At 41.7% G+C, this 23,997-nt stretch overlaps 1 protein-coding gene across 2 annotated transcripts in view; it reads left to right on the forward strand.

Moving 5' to 3' along the window:
• Positions 1-23,997, forward strand: part of chst11 (carbohydrate (chondroitin 4) sulfotransferase 11) — a 32,254-nt gene extending 8,257 nt beyond the window's left edge. The window contains exons 2-3 of one of the 2 annotated variants that reach the window (XM_057323522.1): positions 8,952-9,037; positions 19,291-23,997. In XM_057323522.1, coding sequence (XP_057179505.1) covers positions 8,952-9,037; positions 19,291-20,145 — 941 coding nt within the window. In that variant the 3' untranslated portion in view covers positions 20,146-23,997. The remainder of the gene's footprint in view (positions 1-8,951; positions 9,038-19,290) is intronic. The other variant, XM_057323521.1, reaches the window with a different exon arrangement.

Here is a 23,997-nt window from a genome sequence, read left to right on the forward strand (position 1 = left end):
TATAGTATCATGCAATGTAAGTCGCTGCCAAATGCATAAATGTAGAGTAAGTGTAAGGAACAATGCTTCTAACCACAGCTCTAGACCTGTATTTCCAACCACGCTGCTTGCGATTGATCGTTGGATCGTTGAACTATGCTGGAACGACGGATCTTGCGACCATAGTTGGCTAACGATGCTTTTGGAAAACGCACCCCAGTGACCCTCCAAGATGTAGTATATGTAAAAGTGCACTGTTGGTATAACGCCCCCATCCACTCTCCCCCAAAAGTGCAGTAATGTAATGCACTACAGTATGTTTCTGGGAAGGAGGTTGTAAGATTGGTGAGCTCATAACTTGTGTTGTAGTACATGAGGGATACTCGGTTCCGCTTCGGGAGATCTTCCTTCCTGCAGAGTATAGATCCGACCCTAATAAAATGCCCATCAGAGCCTTGAAATCACTTGAAAATTACAGACGAGAGCATTAGAGTGTGGATCTCCAGAAGATGAATCTTCTCCATACGCCACCCTGGGTGTAAGTTTCATGAGGTTGCGCCATAACACAAGCTTCTACACAATAGGGTTCTGATGCTAAATGGTGCACGACAGAAAAAATGAAAGCGTAACAAAGTTAGATGTTCAGTACATTTGTGTGATGGTTTACCTCTCTTCATCTTTTCCCTCGCGTCCATTCCTCCTCTCGTCTCATTCTCCTCTTCTCCTTTTTCTCGACTCTGTCCTCCCTTAAGGGTGTGCCGTACAAATGTAGAGGTTTGCGGTTAAAGCATGTTTGAGAGAGGAGAAACTCTGACCTAGCATAGATTTAAATAGAGACTGGAAAGCGCAGGGAATTACAGAACATTCTATTCGTAGCTATAAATGATCTTGTCTGAACGTACACATTTCTGTCTTTTTCATCTTTAAATAACAAATGTATTGCTAACAATGATTCAGTTTTGTCAAAAGAATAAAGGATGTTGGAAATAGTTACTAGGCACTTAAAATACCACAGTGACGGCCGTCTACACATCCCTGAAATACAATCAAGCGTAGAGGAAGTAGTAAGGAAAGTTTGTGGCCAGAATGTTTTTAAAGGGACGGTACACCCAGTCTACGCTGTCTCCAAACCGGATGGTTTTTTATGTCAAACACAAAAGTACAGAAGCTATCAGTTTCCAAAAGGACTACAATTCTTTAATCCAATGAAACTCACAGTGCCGTCAATTTTCTTTTCTTATTGATCACTTTATGGTCTTTTTTGAACACTCTGGAGCCTGGCAGCCCCGGGGACTACTTCTGAAATGACATTTATACTATTATACAACCCAAATGCTTTAAGTGTAATTAAAACAGTTTCATTTAGAGTGATTGATTTACTGTACATTTTAAGAGCTGCAATTTAAAGTGATTTATTGTATTTCTGGCTCATTTGTATTAATAAAGAAACTGTGGTGGTAGATACGGTAGGGCAGAAGATCTGGTGTGAGATGACTGTGCTTAGAGAGAAGCGTTTTCACATTTATCCCCAACACTCTCTAAAACTTATGGTGCGTAAACACTTCGGAGACTTTATCAGATCCCTTATTTTTTGCTTCAAGCCGCATAAGTATCAAGTATAAGTATCATTTTATTTCCCAGAGTCCCCGGCACAAACAAACGCCAGCCATCTGCCAGGCCTGCAGCTTGCTGTTAGATGTGGTTGTTTCCTAACAAAACTGTCCACAATGACCTGATATCAAAAGCAGAGAATAGGCCTAATAAATAAATAAGACATTGAATAGCAAGGCTAAAGTGAATAGTTAATGTAGCTGTCAAGCTCCAAACAGGACAAAAACCATCTTCACTGATTTCTGTCGCTGGGATGAGAAATCAAATGAACACCTCCAAACCAGGAGGTGCATAATACTATCGGGACGCGCCGTGGGTTATTGTTGGGAATTGGGATGTGAACAATGACTGCAGAGCGGACTTCAACTTTCTTTTCCTTTTTTCTTCTCTCTCTCTCTCTCTCTCTCTCTCGCTCTCTCTTCTTTAGCTGACACAAGCACTTCCTTCCGTCTCCGTGACTAGCTAATTTCCCACATGGGCACACAGAGCGATGCTTAGCGACGGCCTGGAAACGATGTTGACAGCCCGCCGATAGTTTTAAGCTTTATTGCATCATCCGTGATGTCAGGGAGTGCAATGATGTGCACCTCAGAAGCCGTACGAGACTCTCGCGGGCATTTTCATCATGCGGGGAGATGTACAGTATGTAGAAAATCCTATAGACCTTTAATAGGATCTCACTGCATGCCGGTTGGACATAAGTGTTAGTTTGACATAAGGCTTGTAAATTCACAAAGCGTGTCCGTGAAAGGTCACCTACATTGTTTTCGTGATATAGAATCTAATTATGAGTTCATATCTTTCAGCATGTGCTACCACCTTGCCCTTATTATCTCTAAACAAACTGTCTGCGGTCTGTAAATATGGCGGAATGTATTGTTTGACTGTCTCTCGTGTTGTGTTTTGATGGATCGAGTTCTTGAGTGGCAGATGGCTCTCCAGCCTGCAGACGTGTTATCACACACCAGGGGGTTCGCGCTTACACACACGCGCACGCAAGAGACCACCAGCCTGACTTCAGTCCCAGATTTTGGAAAGTGTCTTTTCCTTGTTTGTGCATGTGTACTTAAAAATAACGAAGATTCAGCGTTGTGTGTACAGTAAGTGCAAACACTGATGCTTCAGCTCCGGATGTGCGCCAAACAGCAGGTCATTAGACATCAATTATCCTCTTAATGAGACACTGCTGTGTGTATGTTAAAGTGAAAGTGTGTACTGAAAACCTGTAGTGTACAAATGACCAAGAACTTACCTAAGTGTTAATAGGTCACCTGTAAAATGCAATCTGTAACTTTTGCCTCTCTATCGCCATCTCTGTTCGAAACATGAAATTGTAGCTTACTTGACATATTTGTCTATGTGGAATCTGAGCAGATCATTACTATAGGTTTAGAGTTGTGAAATGGAGTATGGTAAAGCAATGCTTTTGAAATCTTCGTGCTTCCACAATGAATGCATTTTGTTTATTTTCAACTAAAACAAGTTTCAGTTGTAAACATGGTAGCATCTTGACATTGCATTACGGCGCTGTTTAAAGTGAAAGTATTGTTCATATGTCTATGTGTTATGTGTGTTGGTGTGAAGCTATTTTTTGGCCTGAGTTGCAGGACAAATGCAGATTATCCTGCGACCACCTGCAATGCAGATCAAACCAGTCGAACCACGACGAGAGAGAGTGGGTGTCCGTACTCTCACAGAGAAACAAAAACAACATTAAACTCTGACTCTCTTCCAAAACATAGTGAGATGCTTCGCTGCGTACTTCTGCCTCCTACTAAATTGAGCCCTGCCTTCTGTTTGCAGGCGAAACTCCGTTTGCATTTGATTTTAGTTCGTCGTTGGCATCCTGCTAAGTCAATGGCAAATAAACACAAAGCACACGCATACATTTGTTAAAATAGTCTATTTATATATTTATAATTACACAACGAATAATGTTTTTTTATCACCAATTTTGTCGCAGTGCACTTTGGGATTGTTTTCTTTGTAAAAGACGCATATGACTTTACCTTGCAACGCGGGTCAAAACAAGATATTTCTAGAGGCATCATAATTAAGATGGCTACTTTTTGAAACAGGCACCCATCATAGCTCAAAACACCGTCTCTGTAGGCAGTCCATTAGCTAGCGGAACAAAGAATATATTTGCATGAAAAGCACACACAAGAGAGTGCTTTAAAGGGACTCCAGTGAAGTATTTTTCTCCGTCTCTCTTGAAGGTGATGCGTTTGTCGGGTAGTTTCAGATGTAATGCGATCTGAGGGACAATATGGATGGATGAAGACGCTGAGGGAAGGACAAGATGAATGAATAACGACAGCCCGGATCGCCCCAAGAGAGAGAGAGAGCGCTATAGAGAGTGGGTGTTTGTGATTGAGTTTGTGTTCATTCATTCTGTACAAGGACAAAGATACAAAGATGAAGAAAACAAACCAACAGGTAATAGTCTGAAGGAAGAGTGAGGACTCTTGGTGGTGTGTGTGCGTGCGTGTGTGCGTGCGCGCGTGGCCATATTCAGTATGCAATTAGAGTGCTGTGTCGGCATCATGCCGCCAGGATGCTGACACACTCATAAAAAGCCCCACACATAACACACACACGCACAAACAGCAGAAGTCTGGTGAGGTATACTGCAGTTGGTAGTCATATTCACTGTTGTGTGTGTGAGAGTATATGAGGAATAAGGAAACAGTGTTGCTCAGTTGATCAATTCAATTTAAGGTGCTGTGTGTCATTTTTTGGAGGATCTATTGACAGAAATGCAATATAATATACATAACTATGTCTTCAGAGGTGTATAAAAACCTTACATAATGAAGCCTTTTGTTTCATTACCTTAGAATAAGCTGTTTATATCTACATGCAACGCGGGTCCCCTTGCATGGAATTCACCATGTTGTTTCTACAGTAGCCCTTAACGGACAAACTGCTCTACAGAGGGTGTCTGGTAAATACGTTATCTCCTTCAGCAAAGAGGCAAGCACGTGACCACATCTTAGTTCTGTGTCAGCCACCGTAGTGCTTCAAATAGAAGGGGTGGAGTGAGCCGTTGGTTGCAATTCTCAACCTCACCACTAGATGCCGCTACAATCTCCACATTACTTATTCAAGTATCAAATGTTTCTCTAGAGATAAAAACAAGACATGAATATGAAAATACAAAGAATTGTGACAATTGACAATTATTGACGCACACTATAAATGAACTGGATAGCAATTTGATCTTGTGAGAATTTGATGAGAAATGTTTGAGTTCATTTTGAAATCTGATTTTCTAAACCTCTAGCAGAGACATATGAGATTACTTTTTCTCATGAGAAACATATCCATTTGTTAAATTCCGAATTTGCTCACCCTTTCATCTCATGACTAAAGCATTTGATGTTGAAGAGATCCCATTACCGATTTTCCTTCCCATATGGTTTATCATATGGCTCTCGGCTGTTTAACTCTGAATCATTTCATTCATTCTGGACACACTTGATCTACACACAGTCTGGGAGCAGATACAGATATGACCGCTGTACAGTATTCACTCTGATGATTTGGGTTTGGAGAACATGACACACGTATGGGTGAGTGGAAAGCCAGACGTACGGGTGAAGAAACTCTTGCGGTCTTCATGCTGTGGTTTCTGACAGGATCTTTCTGCTAGTTTGGAGAAACTGGAAACACTCAGACACAGCAGACAACACACGTCTACACAATCTCTGTCTAGTAATTGTTAACACTCTTTTACATCTGTAACATCTGTAAAAGAGGATTATGGGGTTGCAATAGAAAAAAAACAATCTGACTAAAGAGCTTAGGGCAACACAGACAGACACTGACCCGGGGTTGGCTCATTCATTAGGTCATATGTATGATGGAAAGATCATCCTAAAGTTATTTGGGTGAAAGGAGCCAGAATATATCTGGTAAAATTCTTACACACACACACATATACACACTTGTACTGCATTACACAAATTTTCCATTCACGAACTACTGATATTTTATATTTCCTAAACCTGACCTTCACACAAACCTTTCTGCATTTATACATTTTCAATGAAACATGATTTAGCATTTTATTAAGCCAGTTAAGTGTGTATTATTCACTATAAAAGATTTTCCTGTTTTAATGCAATTTTTGTCCCCATTATATTTGTACACAAGATCATCCTAAAGTTATTTGGGTGAAATGAGCCAGAATATATCTGGTAAAACTCTTACATACACACACGCACGCACACACATGTTGGGTTTCCATGTTTTATGGGGACATTCCATAGACGCAATGGTGTTTATACTGTACAAACTGTATCTCATATTCCCTACCCCTAACAATCACACACAACTGTCTGCTCTTTTACATTTTCACAAAAGTTCATTCTGTGTGATTTATAAGCTTGTTTCCTCATGAGGACCAAAAAATGTCCCCACAAGGACAAGGGTTTTGGACATTGCCATCTTTGTGGGGACATTTTGTCCCCGTACCGTAGGGTTTACCCTTCCCACACACACACACACACACTTACCAAACTGCTGGAGTACTGTTGCTAGGCATTCAATCAAATAAGACTTACCATAAAAAACCATCTGATATTGATTGTTAAAAAAGAAGGAATGTGAAAATGCCAGAAGCTAATGGGAACAAGCCGTAAACAAACACACGTAAACACACAACTGATTTGATCTGTTGTTTAATGAAGTTAGCCTAACACATTGTAAATATCAAGCTCGACCTAATTCAAACCATTAAAGGGTTGAAGCCTCATTGCGTTAAAGAGGAGAAATAAGATGAATGAAGAGGAGTTTGAAGAAAATGATTCAGTCGTGGTATCATATGATATATGCATGTCTCTGTTTATAAGAACGCTGGATAAACTCCTGGTAAATTTGATGTAAAAAGTAGACGGTTTAACCTCTCTCATCATTTATATCAGCAAGATTGGGACTTTCATTCTTACAACTGTAAAATTAGTATTTGCCTGCCAAAGTCAGATTTTGCTTTCATTTGGCACTTGGTGAATGTTAAAAATAGTAATAGTTACAATATATTGTCATTTTTGTAGCAGTAAAAGGTTTTTGTGTCATAAGAAGCACAAACAGAGCTCTGTGATCTTCATTCTAATCTTTATTCTCCCTGTACGCGCGTGGCTCTGTGTGATGTAGTGTAATGTACGGTTTCGTCCGCTCCGAGCTGAGATACGGGAAGCGATGTGTTTTAGAGTATGTTAGACAGAGGCAGACTAATCCTCCAGTATACCATAATCCCCGGCTGATGGATGGTCGCTGTGTGTGATCATAGGCTTGGAGGAAACAAGCATGCTGGGAAAGTGTAGCGCAAGGTCATTTCAGCTGGCCTTGTTAACAAATAATCCAGTATTTTTAAGTACGCATCTCTCTCTCTTTAAATGTAACCTCTGTGTTCTGTCTCATCAATAATTCTCTTGTTCGCCTTTCATTTTTTATGGTTATTCTTGGGCTGCGCATTTGTCGAGGAGTTCAGAAGGATAAAACATTCCCACATCGCTTATTTAGTCCTCCCATTTCCCCTGGGATTGAATTAAATCTTTGCGCCCCGGGCTATTTTTCTGCCATCGGTTTCCCTGCTCTACGGAATAAAAATTGCCTCTCATCCATCAACAGCGAGACATTTCATCAATACCTATGGCCTACAGCTTGGTATTCAGAACCCCCACCTCTAAATGGTTCGTCCCAAACAATGCCCAACTGTTTGATGAAGGGGGTTAGCTCACGGTCACGGTGGGGGGATACAGGTGGTGTGGCACTGTCAACGGTGTTGTCAGCACACAGGAAATTGGAGCAGGTGTGTGTCTAATTGCCCCCCATTTAAAAACAAAAGCGTACACCTGAACACAGGGGGGGTCCGTTTAGTGCATGCTCAGGTAGCGTGAACACATATTGAACCTCACACACACGTTTATTGTGTTTGCGGCCCGTGGTTTCTTGTTGTAATAGATGTAAGGATGTGCGGTTAAACAATATAGGGCTTTCAATGGTGACTCGCTCGTAAAGGGATCGTTCTCCCCAAAATGAAATTTCATTTACTCACCCTCGCATCATTCCAAACCTGCATGACTTTCTTTCTTCTGCAGAACACAAAAGACGATATTTTGAAAGAGGTTGGTAACCAAACAACATTGGCCCCCATTGACTGCCATTGTATGGACACAAATCCACTGAGACATTTCTCGAAATATCTTCTTTTGTGTTCCACAGACGATAGAGTCATATACCGGTTTTGAACCACATGATGAGAGAACTTTTATTTTTGCGTGCACTCTCCCTTTAAGAAGTCTTGTTGTGGGGTCACCAGCGAACCAATATCCCACGCCGAGGACCCAAACACACAAATGCTAGTGACCAACAATCTGTCTTTTCTTGTCCGGTAATCTCTCTATTCCCGTTTTAATGTCATTCTTATCCTCATTTCCACAAATCTCTGTTTCCTTCTATTCCTCTAGCTGGATTAAACAGACATCAGACGCTCTGGGAAGCGTGTAAGCTTATGGGCATTAACACACTTTAAACAATGCTCTCTGTGTGCGTGTGAACACATATGACCATTAACATAACAGAAATACACGCTATGAGTCAAGATAATGTTACGCGGGCGCTCATAAGACTAGCCTGCTGAGAGACTAAATGTAGTACTAAATCTGTCAGTCTTGGCGCTGTGGCGGCGTGACACAGAGGCTGCTTTCATAGGGCACCATTTTAGCAGTGCCGGTCATCAGCTTTCATGTAGTGTTAGTTCAGCAGTGCCGGTCACTCTGAGAAAGAAACTGAAAACTATTACTGTCTGTAACAGCATAGAGACTGTTTGCACGCATGCGTTCCCTGGCTTACATCATTTATCTATTACAACACATTTCTGCGTGTTACAGACACACAACACACACACACACACACATACAAGATGTCAGGTGTGTGATGTGTGTGTGTGTTCATGTTTGTATATCCCGGTGGGGACCTAAACCTGAATGCACACCCACTCATGGGGACCAAAATTGAGGTCCTCATCGGCACAAAAGCTAATAAATTGTACAGAACAATATTTTTTTTAATCTAAAAATGCAAAAAGTGTTCTATGATCTTTAGGTTTAGGGGTTGGGTTAGGGATAGGGGATAGAATATACAGTTTGTACAGTATAAAAACATTACGCCTATAGACTGTCCCCACGGAGATAATAAACCAGACATGTGTGTGTGTCTGTGTGTGTTCAAGTGACCATATAAACGCTACAAATTGCTACATAACAAAACCTGCCCCTTTGGGATTGGTCGCTTCTGCTCTCCGCCCGTCTCTGATTGGCTGTTTTAACCGTTCTCCTCTCTGTGTTTTGTTGCAGTCATGAGGCGGAACCCATTCGCAGTGGAGGGATGCTGTCGGAAAGGCTCAAGAAACGCCTTGCAGGAGCTGTACAACCCTACGCAGGTATCAGTGCGGTGGATTCCACGTTACACGCTTTCGTTTGTCAGATGGCAGATGTATAATGCACCAGATTGCATTTTGCAATTTGCATAACTGCGTGCAAGATGAGTCATCATATTTCTATTTTTAGTCCATTTTACCCAGAAGAGAAAGATTTTAAATGCACGTAACAGCTTAATGCTTATTTGATCGACTTTTGGGAGCACACCATAATACACACGGACTAAAAGCAACAGAACTCGTATTCTGATTGAATATTATAATGAAGTCGTCTGCATTGAGGTCAGCTGGAAAGAATAACCTCTGGACCTTCGGCAGAACACCTGAGCGCGTTACTATGGAAACACGTAAGAGCCCTCTCGTATCATTTCCAATGTAAAACGTGTGCGTTCAGAGCTCAGCCGAACGGATCCGCTCAACCTCCAAGCGAGGATTGATTTCGCTTCTCTCTCTCTCGGTCTTTCTCACGCTCACCTTCTCGCCCGTTTCTGTCCACCTGACCCTTTTGTGAGTGATAGCACACCCAGAGATCTTTGTCGCCCGACTGACCGTCCTGTTATATGGGAAAGAAGGTGTTGCTCTAATGGTTTCATCCTTCTCTCAAAAACTCTTTCACCTTGAGACGGCTGTCAGGACGCAAATGAAGTCGAGCTCTTGGAAATGTCAGAACACAATTTGTAGGTGGGCCTGTCTAACACCACACACACGCGCACACGCACGCACGCACACACACACACACACGCACACGCGCACACGCGCACACACACACACACACACACACACACGCACACACATGCACGCAGCTGTTCTGATGTAAATTCACACGAATGAATGAAATCCATTAGGTGGATGCTAAGCGAGTATGAATACATGTACAGTATATTTTGACTTTCCATAAGCGAGCTTTCCATATGCAACAGCACGAATGCATGAGTGTTCCATTCATATTTATGGGAACGTGCACCTTTTTTTTTGGCTTTACCACTCTTGAACCATTTGATACACAGGGAGGAAACAGAGTTTCATTGAGTTTTGAGACACTTTTACAAGGTACAGTTTGAAAGGCTTTTGCTTATCTGGTGATTTTCAATACCCCCCTCTAAACACACACACGCAAGTTAAATGAAGGTTGACCGGTGAAAGTAGCCACGGTCACTGAATCAGACATAGAAACACAACACCAGAAGATTGGGTGACGAGTATCTGTGCACTCGCAGAACGCAACACCCGTGTCGTGAGTATAATAGACCCGGGCAGTGTGTGTACACGACTTCTTTGTGATGTCATCATGAACATTTCACCAACAAACACTCACAGCGTGCTGTAAAATCATTCTCCTCGCTATCGAGATGCGATGTTTCTAACACCGCTTTTATTATTCCACCAGGAACAGTGACAGGTCCTAAAACTATTACACGGAGATTATTATAGCAGATTACTCTCTCTCTCTCTCAGAGGCTGTTCGTCCTGAGTAAAGCTCTTTATGTGCTGTAATGTGCCTCTTTTCAGCTTTTACTGATCCCGCTGTGTAATGAGACTCTTGCTCGATCGCTGAATAATTCCACTTTGTTGTGAATTTTACCATCTCGCCCCTAACAAGGAACCCCAGGAGATATGTTGCTTGGTTTTACATCTGGCGGTGCTTGGAATATCAATATGCGCGATAATAAAAATGACTCCGAGATAAAGTTACTCGGTGCCGTTTAATTTGGCTTGTTTAGACATATGAAATTTATGGTCTTTGAAGGAGTGCATTGTGGGAAACACAAAACAAGCACTGTTCCAGACACCTGCTGAGCTGAGACTCATTATTCGTTCAGTGTTGTTTATCTAACAATTACATTTTCCAAAAAGCATAAAACTATACACCAATAGCTAGGTAGGTGATTATTAATGTCATTTTAACATTAAATATAATCACGTTTTTAATAAATCATAATCAATAACTGCTCCGCCGTTGGCTGAATATTTTTACACAATTTGTCACAATGCATTTTGGGATTTCTAAAGTTCACAGTGCTGCCTTAGAAGTTGTCCAAAGCGTAATTATGGTGCAAATATAAACTGTAGTGACTAAATATAGCACAAAAAAGTGTTGTCTAAACAGGCAGCTCGGAAGGTTTTAGAACAAAGGTGATGCTTCATTGATATCAGACTTGAGAAATCCATGCAAGCTTTCTCCAGAAATGAATGATGCAGATATTAAAGGCCTGTCATGGAATCATGGGAATGAACAAAACTGAGCAAGAGTGCTATTGGCTGACAGCTGTCATATCTCACTTTATACCATGGTCTTTTTGAATACTCGATTCTTCGCGTCGGGTGGTTCTCGGCCTCCACGTCGTTAACGCACGGCTAGCTGTGGATTATCCCTTACATATTTAAAGGCTCCTCTGTCCTTCTCCTTTAAGCACGGATGTTTGATTTCTTCACAGCGTGTGTGTGATGGCGAGCACCTGAGGGAAGCACACACCCCATAATATGTCAAAGACAATTACACAAATAAGCAGCAGATGCAAGATCAGACAGGCAAAGATCAGACTCTCAAACCAGCAAACTGAGGAAACACCAGAAGAGTTCGGTTCCAAAATGAACTCGTGCATTCCAATGAATATCAATCAAACTGCCCAAATCACTTTGGTCGGCCTTTAAAAATCTCCATGTTTTCACATATCCAGATTGTGTTGGATGCTTACAGACATGGGGTTTGATCAGGGCCAAAAACTGCTCAGACACAAAGAGACTTTATTTGCGGTGTATTTAAAATGTGAATACGTAAATCAATAAGTTAAATTCATTGTAAATTATTCTGTATAAAACTTGACATAAAAATGTGAATGTATTCAGGAAATTGAAGTGATTCTGAAACTTTGTCTTGAAAATTAGAAAAAAAAAGGCTAAACTAAAATAACCCCTAATGAGAAACCCCAGGGAATATTTTGCTATTATGTCTAGCGGTGCCTGGAATTTTAATAAGCATAATAAAGAAAATGATTGCGAGATCAACTTCCTTCATGTCTTTAAATTTGGCTTGTTTTGACTCGACGTGTTGTGTTGACAAAGTTCTAAACACAACACAAGAGCTGAATAAAAATATACTTGTATTATTTTTCAATTGAAAACATTTGAATGCAAAACACAAACAATCTGAAATATGTTTAAGGAATCTGGTGAAAGTTTATGCAGCCTTTCATTAGGTGTAAACTCCTCACCGGAGATCTACAATCACAGCATCAGATGTCTTCTGCTTCTCTCAACACACACACAGCTCTGCTATTAGTTTGTGAACTCACTGAACTGAACGCCTCTGTGTCATCCGTCTCTAGTGTAACTCAGTGCAAGATGCTTTTCAGGTGCGAGAGGTGGAAAATCACCAGCTTGACACCAGTTCCCAGGATCTCTCACTCGCTCTCTCTTTTTCCTGTCACCTCCTCCCGCCCTCGCTTCCTCTCGTCCTCTGAGTCTCTTTCTTTCTCTCGCTCGGTGGGAACGCGTGTTTTTGTTTGTTTTTCTCTAGGCAGGTTTTTCGGGTGTGCGGCTTGGGGTGAAAGGGTGCATGTCCGTACACGCTACTTAGTTTGTGTGTGTCTAACATCAATCGCAGGTCTGTTCTGATAGAGCCCCAATGCACATTCAGGGCCAAAATGAAGCTAAATGGAACCAATAAAACGCAAACAACTGAGATTTGTGTCTAGTAGAGCAAAAGAAACAAGCTCATTAACGAAAAAATACACGAGCATGGAGCTGTAAAATGAAAAATCATCTGGATATGGGTAAATTTGATGAGAAATGTTTGAGTTCATATTGAAAAATTCTATAACTTTTGATTACAGTCAAATCTGAGCTCAGTTTATGGCATTGTTAAGATCTCTTCTAAAACTGTAACATAGATTTGTGAGATTTCTGGGGATCTCTCCCAAGAGAGATTTAAAGAGATTTACGCTAAATTAGGGAGAAATAATAGAGATATTAGAGATGTATCATGACTCAGTTCTTTAGGACACACAGCATCATTTCCCCCGTGCTTTTTTTAACCTGTCAATGCAGCATACGTCTCTCTCGCTCTCTCTCTCTCTCTCTGTGTTTATGTGCGTGCCCGGGCAGGAGAAAGGACACATTGGCAGTGCTGGTCAGTAGCAGTGGAAACTTCCTCTGTAAGCGAGGAGGGCATTTCACACAGCAGCCTTTCACCCTCTAAACACTCTATTCACTGTGTTACCAATCATCTTATCACCAGAACTGAATCCCCAAGACGCACAATTCGGGATCTCATTCATTCATGCCGCTATAACAAACAGTGTAGGATGTGTTCAACACTTCAAACAGAAATCTACAGAGCACAGGAATGGGATTATATACATAGAATGCCATCCGTGTTGATGCAACACTCGAATGACATCATCTACAACGGCGTGCACGCGGTCATTCGCGCTGTGTGGCCCCGCGACCGGAAAAGTTGCATCAGCTCGGAAAAGTTGATCCGGTCTCGTTACGTGTCCCGTGTTCAAGAGCAGATGCTGGCAGCCTCTCTCTCTCTTCCTCTCATTGACACCAGATCAATTTGACTGCGGCAGCACTAAATCAAGCCCGCCGCTTTAACAGATAGACAACAGATCTGTCAAGCGCGAGGAGACCGGACGCACAAGGACACCTTTATCGGGAGCGCGAACGCGGCATCCACAGTGGTATTAACTGTCTCGCAGTGCGGCATCCCGAGACTTGGCATCCCGTTCGGTGTTTACAGAGCAAACACAGACAGCTCAAAGTAGCGCAGTGCTCAGCTGGGCTCGCTGTCCGATCGCAACCGCAGCTCGGCGGGCATGAGTCATCGTCGCCACGGCAACGGCGCGAGCTGCCGGCGCAGTACAGCGCGAGCACAATAAGCATCAACTTTCCGTGCTGGAGCAGTTTTGCTTGAGTTTCCCGAGGGGTTGAGTTTCTGTGTAGACTTCAATGAAAGAAATGTAATGTTTTTCAAGGGCATGTTCGAAATAGCGCACTGCGCTCTTATTATTTATGTAGTAGCCTATGCATTTTATCTAGGTTTTTCTTTATAACCGGATTAAGAAAATATGAAATGATAAGTTTCAGTTCAATGTTTAATTTATTCTATTGATTTATTTAGGCCTATGGGTGGTAGCCATATATTAAACAGGATAACACAGCCATTGCGATGTAGCGCAGGACCACCTGATCACCGTGTTTTATTGCGTAATGACGTCTGGTTGGCGTTAAATGACTTCCTACACAGTGCATTTTGTTTTTGCATTTAAATGATAAATATATTTCTTAAATAATGTCATTTAAAATAGATGATATAATCAAAAGCAGTTCAGTCAACACTGCCTAATCAAATCAGAGCATTTCACCCGGTCCCCGTCTGCTCGTTTTATTGCAGATTTCAGAATCGGATTTATTCTTCGAGTTAAACTTCAGCCCTTTGAGTGTGCTAATCTCACACTGTCTGAGTTTATATAAATGGATTATAAATCTCAGCACGGGGACAGATGGAATGAAGTAGAAGAAAGAAAAGGGGGGAGGACTGACGTTCTTCATCTTTCGTTCAGGAGAGCAGGCGTCCGAGGTCATCGCGGTCACAGGGTCAACTCATAACCTGCCTTACGCCCGAGAATGACAATGAGTGTGATGGTAGCGCTCTCACACACAAGGCAGGGCTTTGATTTTTTTATATTTATGCTTTTCCCTCGGGTGCTGTTTGCGTTTGGTATTAACAGCATTTTGAAGCCTATTTCAGGAGTGTCAGCTAGAGATAAATGTCTTGAGCGTAACACACACACACACACACACACACGCACACGCACACACACACACACACACACACACACGCAAACACACACATCATCATACTCCATGCTTTGTTGGAACATATTGCCTAATACCAGGGGCTGCTGCCAGCTGTGCTTTTCAGTGCATGTTTATCTAATCAAATATAGCAACAGCACAACGTATTTAAAAGCGTATTGTGAAACAAATGTAATCACACATTTAATTTCTCACTGTGTGTGTGTTGCCATTCGTGCCATTGAACAGAAATGCAGCTTTTTTTCTTTCTTGCAATCTTCTGTGTGTGTATCTCCTCATAAGTAAAAGGAGCTTAATAAAATTAAAAATAAGGTAAAAATGCAGAAAGGTTTAAGTGTTAATGGGCAAGGTTAGGGGACAAACATATCATTTTAAAAAGATGGGGAAAGGCTCTGGTATGATTTGAAAAAAATGTTTACGCGTTTCTTTGAGGTGTATTATGCATGCGGATGGATTCCAGCTCTGTAATTGCAGAGGAGGGAAGGTTGCCGAGCGTTTGGGAATATGTTTGCTCTGGGCATCCGCTGACCGAGCACCATGTGAACGTGTATTGTCGTCTGCCAGCGTGAGCTACCGAAGGAGAGAAACATATTAAGACCGGTGGAGACCAAGAGGAAAAAGTGTGTATGCTGGAAGGCAACTCACTAGAGAACTAGCTTGACCACCTTAAGCTGTCACGTACAACTAGTAGATTTATTTTGATGGTCCGAGATGTTCTGATTGCATTAGATAATGACCAGCTACAACATGGACCAAAAGATACCGGCAGTGGTCTTTTAGTGCTAGAGAAAAGGACCCATCAAATCTTAATTTACCCCACATTCACCCTTTTACCGCTATTCCCCTCCATTTCCACCCCTCATGACCTCATTTCCCCTCTCTTTACCCCTGTATAATAGAGTGGAGAGCCGATATCAGCTCAAGCTTGTATCTTAAACTTTTCTATTACCCAAGTCCTGATGTGTTTGCAGGCCCTGGAATGGACGCTATATCATTAGCTATATACGTATGCTTCCCAGAAATGCTCTCGGTGTTTTGAAATGACTCCGCCAACTACAAACACTCTGCTGATGAGAGCTGTGTGTACGGCGACGGTCATTTTAATAAGATACAGAGCGCGAGAGATTATTAAATTAAGATCATGACTAATTCTTTTCAATGGACGAAATGGAGAACCGCTGCTTGATGCACCCAAAAATGAAAATCTGCAGAACTATTACAAAATCTAATGAGATGATACAGATTACCGTTCACGTTAAATGATAAATGTTAATAAAATAAACGTTTATAGATTCATAAAGGTGTAAATAATAGATTGTGTCTTCCTCAGAGTTAATTTTGTTTTCAGTTTTATTGTAGTTTTATCAATATTTTGAATTATATTTTATTATTATATTTCATGTTAATTTTAGTTTATTCTTTAGTAATTTTTATTTTTTTATGTTGCTATATAAGATTAATTTTGTTTTTATTTTAGTTTAGTTTTTGTCTATTTTTAGTTAATAAATTTAGTGACCTAACTTTATGTCAGGTTATTTTATTGTAGTTTTTCCAAAAAAATCTTCAGGCCAATTTTGATTTGATTTCTATAAACAGAAATGGTCCTTGGTCAGTTCATAGGCCTACTGTCCCCAATCTCTTTCACTCTGTATGGAAAAACATGCTTCCAGATGTCTCCTATTGTGTTCCACAAAAGAACATCGTATCAGTTTGTAACATGAGGTAGAGTAAATAATTGTTCTTATTTAAACGATTCCTTTAAGAATACTCGTCTTCACTGAGTAAGCTCATGTTCTGTATCTGCTGAGACATGGTTTGGATTTCTTATCAAATCATCTGCTGTGAGGGTGACATATGGCGCTTTATACTAAGAATTTAATAAACTGTCAGTACAGATACTGGCTGCAAACCCCTGGGAAAATTCCACTGAAACAGAGCGAGAGTGGGTGTGTAGAGAGAGAGAGAGAGAGAGAGAGAGAGAGGGGTGGGTGTGGGTTTGAATAATGATTTTGGAGCAGTGTATGTGCGCTTCATTCTTTTTGAACATTAGATTGCATCCAGCATGCACGAACTTGAAACGCAGTCAAACCTGTCGAGTTAGAAAACAAAAGTCAATAAACTCGAACTTGAAATTAAATTTAAGGTATGACCTTCACCGCACAAACATCAATATTGCTCGTTTTATAAAAATGCCAACGTTCTATTCCTATTCTAGTCTATGAGCTGAAAACCTCTTGAAGAGATTCGTCTGCATAAATTCACCACTGACCTGTAAGGCTGACCTTTCACTTTCGGCCTCTATTGAGAAGACTGACGCAAGGGTCGACACAACACGGCCAAATTCCCTTCAGGCAGTTAGCAGAACTTTCACAAGTCTGGGGTTTGTTTGATGTGGCGAGATGCTGCTTTTGTTATGGAGTGTCGGGAGTTTAGGCTTTTAAAATCGCTCTTAAATGTGACAACAATACAAAGCACAGCTTCCAAAACGCCCTCGTTCGCAGACACCCACTCCATAAACACGGTTTCACAGGGACGAGTGTTACGGTATACTGGTGAAAAATAGATGCGGTTGACTTTCACTGTTGCACCAGAAAAAATATACCAGCTAACGCTAAATTTAGGCGCTACACACAATAGTGTGTGTGTGTGAAGCGCACTGAATTCAACATGCAATGTATTCTGATGGAGTTTGATGTTCGACGCCAAGATAACAACATGCTATTATACTAAGCATACAACTACAATTAAAACCAACTACAATTATTAATTGGTATTTTACAAAAACAATAAGCATCACAATCACTCTCTCTCCGCCATCTTGGACAAATTTTTCTACCAAGCATAAAACAATACCGCATAACAGTGTGGCCAAAATGATCACAATCACGGGATTTTATAACTATTTTACAACGTGGCCAATTTGTATGAATGGGCGTCGTACAAAAAATGTAAGATTATAAGATAAAAACAATGCTGAAGCCCCTCCCCCTTACATCACTGGCAATACGATTCATACGAATGAGCCACCTCGTAAAATAAGTACGAATTCCCGTGAGATTGTGTTGGGTGAATTTGCAAGCGTTTCTCAACCAGGGGGTCTCAAGATGACTTATAATTGTTTAAAGTGTCACGAAACCTCCCCTTTCAGCTACATTCTACCTCACTGTCGTTTTTGAAAATGCAATTAAAATGGGCTTGAACGCTGTGAGAAGAGCCGTTAAAAACCAGCGAAGGTTCCGGCATGGGAGACAGGCGCTCCAATCACAAGGCGCTGTCATGAATAATTAGGAGATATGTCTTCTCATTGGTCAAGAAAACACAGTCTCATGAATAATAATGAGACACCGACGCGTCATCGATGTACTATAGTACATCGCCACGTCACATCCTTTGACGTTGGCCAGATGAGGATTTTAAACCCGGAAGGCAAAAATAGCACAAAAAAGCTAGAAATGAACTAGCTCTCTCTACTGTAATAACTTACAGTTGCTAACATTGTTTTCTATGATGTGCAACACAACCAACTTTGTTTACATCTAAATAAATGTTGTTTAGTGTTTCGTGGCTCTTTCAAGTCAAAGCATCGAAGACTCAAGCATTAAAAGTTATTTCATAGTTTGGTTATATTCGTAAAGAATACATCTTTTTATTAAATGCCAAGCTCTAGATTATTTTATTGGGTCTTCACATTTTGTGGTGGAAAAAAGGTTTGCATGGAGCACTATGATGCCTCAAAGTGCTATGTAGTCAGGTTCACTACCCTATGACTTAAGAAGTGTGTTCAACGAGAAAAGCAAAGGTGCTCAATCCTCCAGCTCAACCATCCTGCAAAATTCATTTCCAACTTTGATCAAACACACAGAAGCAGATAATCAAAGTCTTCAGGTTTATTTGAAGTGTACAGTTAGCTGTCTTAGCAAGGCTGCGACTGAATTGTTCTGGAGGGGAGATGTCCAGGGGTTGAGCTGAACGCTCCCGCTGTTGAGGATGTCTTTCAGACCTTTCAGATATTGACAGGACTCGTGTGGAGAAGCCTCTGTATGGCAGCGTGCTGATCTCGAGTCTATACGAGGCTTTAGCTAATGGCGGTACCACGTGTGTCTGTGGTTATTGAAGAATGTGGTCGTGGAGCTCTTGTGTCTTGAACCAATGCTTCACACAACAGTGTTAGGGAGAGAAGAAAGAGAAAACACATTTCATGACTCTTTCTCTGATCTCATTTACGATTTTAAGATCTTTTAAGATCTTATTACAAGTGAATTGCGCTCAAGTGTTCTTGGGAGAAATGCTGTGTCATTATTTTGCACTAATATAAGTACGATGTTAGAAAATGAAACACTCCAACCTAAAAATCAGATCGCAGCAGACACACAATAAATCTTTTCCTGTAAGGTTTTGTTGTTAAAATAACTTCTCAATCCTTTCTTCCCCAGGCCGAGTTCTCCGCGGCGGCGGTGTTGCATCAGGCCCGGCGAGATCAGGTAGCGGACACATGTCGTGCCCACAGCGCGTCCAGTCGCAAGAGACGCGTCCTGACCCCCAACGACCTCAAACACCTGGTGGTGGACGAGGAGCACGAGCTCATCTACTGCTATGTGCCCAAAGTGGCCTGCACCAACTGGAAGAGGGTCATGATGGTGCTGAGCGGCCGGGGGAAGTACAGTGACCCGATGGAGATTCCGTCCAACGAGGCCCACGTCCCCTCCAACCTCAAGACCCTCAACCAGTACAGCATCCCCGACATCAACCACCGCCTCAAGAGCTACATCAAGTTCCTCTTCGTGCGCGAGCCCTTCGAGAGGTTGGTGTCCGCTTACCGCAACAAGTTCACGCTGCGCTACAACACCTCCTTCCACAAGCGCTACGGGACGAAGATCGTGAGGCGCTACCGTAAGAACGCCACGGCCGAGGCGCTGCAGAGCGGCACCGACGTCAAGTTCCAAGAATTCGCAGACTACCTGGTGGACCCGGCGACGCAAAGAGAAGCTCCGCTGAACGAACACTGGCAGACGGTTTACTCGCTCTGCCACCCCTGCCACATCCACTACGACCTGGTGGGCAAATACGAGACTCTGGAAGAAGACGCCAACTACGTGTTGAAGCTGGCGGGGGTGGGCGACTCGTTGCGCTTCCCGACGTACGCCAAATCCACCCGCACCACCGACCAAATGGCAGCGACGTTTTTCAACAACATCAGTTTGCAGCAGCAGGGTCAACTTTACCAACTTTACAAACTGGACTTTCTAATGTTCAACTACTCCACTCCCAGCTACCTGAAACTGCAATAAACACGAACACGGTTGCGCGCACATGCTCGGAGCTCTGGACGCATTCGAGCAATGGGAGAAAGACAGTGGCAGTCTCCACACAGGCGGGGGATCGACCAAACACGAAATGTAAAATTGTATTTAAATCCGCATGGACGGTGGCTTTATTTCGAGAAAATCAAGGAGCTGTCGGTCAACTGCGAATAAGGGACAAGTGTGAAGTATTATTTGCAGGTTTCTTGGGAGACTGAGGTCTTATGAAGTCCTATATTCTGAAACGTTTGTCCATTGAATTGTAAAACAGTACAAGCTCCTATTCCCAACCATCAAAAGCAATACGACAGATTCCGAGCCACACCTGCTCGACCGGTTCGTCTATTAATATACTCGACCAGCCACCCTTACTATTGAAGTTTAACAGAAAGGAGCGCCTCGAGAACGTACGCCGTAATATATAATCAAACTTCCCACTTTTAATTTAGTGTTCCCTTTGGAAGTTCCCTCCACACTTCACTCCCGTTTTTAAGATGGCCTTTGTATGTGTGTATTTATACTGTGCATATTTAAAGCAAGGCTTTGTATGCACACTAAAATAACAACGACAAAAAGGCACTGAATCGTGCCTTGCTGGAGGGGCGTGCCCAAATGTGATTGACAGGCAGCGGCTCACCCCACCGGGCGGGAGGTCGCACGGGTTGAAGCTTGGCCCTCCTCCCTCTGTCGATTCTCAGTAAATCTAAGGTGTACGGTTGTTTTGTTTTGTTCATGTTCGTTGTCTTACGAGAAAGTGGCTGCGAGCAGCACAATGTAATATTATTTGAATGATTGTGTGTGAAATAGAGATTTAATATTTTGTTTGCAGGGACGGAAAGCAGCTTAGAGGTAGAGATTTTATACGATTTCATTTTCACATTTTTTTCCGCCTCTCATGCAAAGTCAAGTTGTTTTGTGAGGGGTGTACGAAAACGGGCCGGACTTGGTTTTCTGAGCCGAAAATAATAGAGAAATGTGTTCCTTTCTTTGGATGATTGATTATGTACAATATATTTCTCAGTCTGAGTAGTTCAAAGGAACATTCTTTAATGTCGTTCTACTATTTTTTTATTTGCTTTGACGTTGCATTTAAATGATTAAATGCCTTATTTATATATGTGATCGCCATTAGCAGAATGTCCAAGTTCTTGTCTGCCTTTGTCCCTCAGAGGTGGTCCAGGGTAACAGCTGAAGGTTTTTGACATCTCTCTCTCTCTCTCTCTCTCTCTCGCTTTTAAAAAGTAAATCCATGGTTTTTTTGGCCTCAGTAAGTGAGTGCTGATTAACTGCATTTTAGGCCTTGTAGATCAGGGTCGGTTTAAAAGACCACACAAACACACATGCACTTTAAAACCCCGTGGCAGCCCCTTTGAAGTCAAACGTGGCAAAACGCTGGGGAGAAGGAAAAAACCCTCGGTAAAAACCAGACTCTCGCTCTATTCCTCCCGTTCTTTGCTCATTGCTTTTAAAATAAAATTGCAATTTAAATGCTACAAGTTTTTTAATGAATTATTAAATATTTAATATTATAATAATATTAATTTAATATCATAAAATATTTAATGTGAGTATGAATCTGACAGAGATAAGAGGTAAAAGGTTTAGAAATGGAATAATACACTCAAAAATGATTTTTGTCCTGATTTCTCAACTGCATGTTGATACAAACCCATGTGACTTTTCAATGAACGTGAATAAAGGCTTTTGTGTTTCACGAAAGAAAGAGCGTCAGACAGGTTTCACCGCAGAACTGAAACAGAGATTAAGCAACAAATACAACGTGCAAGATTAACATGCAAGAGATTTCTATCGCTTGCTGTCTTAACGTGTTGCGCGTCGTAAGAATGCCTTGTAAACAATTGAATTCCTAAAAGCTTGACTGTGTTTCCGACAGATAAATCCCTGTTATCTTCCATTCAAAGCCCCGCTCTCCATCTCAGTCAGTACAGGAAATGAGTCTCTAACAAAACGGATCACTTGATGTCTTATCTTGAATTTAAATCACCGGCTCAGAAAACAAAGTTTGCCCGGGGGCTCGCGCCTTTTTCCAAAACACTTGAAATGAGTTTGATTTCATAAGAAACATGGTAACAGCCTCATTAGCACCCGTGTGATCAGACACAGTTTTTTGAAAACTGTCAGTATCATAAAATACAGTTTACCAAACAGCTTACTTTCATACATGACAGTACCTTTATGCACTCACACACGCTCACGCACACGCACACACACACATGCACACACATACGCACACACACACACACTGTACTTAATTACACACTATGGTTCACCATCCACTCATAGAGCACAATCACATGTTCTGCCTGTCGCTCTATGTGCCTATGGTATAATCAGTGTCTGCATTTATTTATTGCTGTCGTACACCCCTCATGCTAAACGTATGCAGCCTGGGTTCTGTGAGTGTTTCTAGAAGTGGTTTCCGCGTGAATGCACTTGAATGCTTTTTTGGAGGCTCCGTTCACAAACATTCTCCAGTCTAATTTATTTATGAAGTCCTCTACGGCGACACACACTTCCTCAGTATTCAAGAGGGACTGTGCGGGGTCATCGGGTCGGACCCTTGCACTGTAAATGGGAAAAAGACAAACCAAGTGTACTCTGATCAATGAGCTCTCTCTCTCTCTCTGAATCTGTTTTCTCAATAAAGCTGAAACGAAAACCCTAGAGGTCAATTTCTCCGTCTCTGTTTTCACATAATCATTCAAACGGAACCGAAGTCTTGTCACTCGTAAAACTGATCTTTTCAACGCAACCGACTGCATTTCCAGCCTCTCTAGTAAAACATCAAATCTTTCTTTAGATTCACACCTGGGTTCTGAAGGCTCTTCATCCTGCCCTTTCCACATCTTTTCAGATTGAAGAATTTGTTAAAGACCTCGTGAAATGCCTTTACGAGCATATTTTTCCGTCCAGTGTTGATGTTTCCTAAACTATATGTTTGGGTGGGAAGCGCACATGCTTAAGGGACAGTTCACCCTAAAATAAATTCTGTCATCATTTATACACCCTCAGGTCATTTAAAACTCGTCTGGGACTCTTTCTTCTGTGGAACACAAAAGAAGATATTTTGAGAAATGTCTCTCAAAATGTTTTTTTGTCCATACAATGGAATTCAATGGGGGCCAATGTTGTTTGGTTACCAACATTCTTCAAAATATCTTCTTTTGTGTTCTGCAGAAGAAAGAAAGTCATACAGGTTTGACATGACGTGAGGGTGGGTAAATAATGATAGAATTTTCATTTTTGGGGAACTGTCCCTTTAAATAAGCTTTAGTCAAAGCCATACCTGTTATTAGAAAGAGTGACAGTATCATTCTAGAGAGCATTGGATGGACGAAACATATTGTATGTAATATAATAGCATACAGAGAACTGTATAGTCGGCAATACGCAAACTGAAAGCCACAAAGTTACATTTTAACTTTGAATGAAAGGTTTCTCTAATTCCCTGGGATTTCCTGGTCCTCATCCAAAATATGCAGAGGCTGAGTGCAAACCTTCACCTTCAGTTTAGCAAAGTTGAAGTTTTCTGTTGGCTTATTGTGCAGTTTATAAATCCAATTACAGTTTCTTTAGCTTATCTGGTAAAGCACGGTGCCAGTAACGCAAGGTCATGGGTTTAAGTCTCAGGAAACACTCTTACTGATAATGCCAGCTGCCTTTAAGTGGCCGTCTAATAAACTAATGTAAACTTGATTATCAAGGCCAAAAGATATAGCCGTATTCTGCTGTGCAGTCCCTAAACTAACTAACTGTTTGTTCATTGACAGTCTGATGCACAGGCAGGGGCGGACTGGGAAGCAAAAACGGCCCTGGAGT

Source organism: Triplophysa rosa, linkage group LG24 (assembly GCF_024868665.1).
Source record: "Triplophysa rosa linkage group LG24, Trosa_1v2, whole genome shotgun sequence".
Taxonomy (NCBI): Eukaryota; Metazoa; Chordata; class Actinopteri; order Cypriniformes; family Nemacheilidae; genus Triplophysa; species Triplophysa rosa.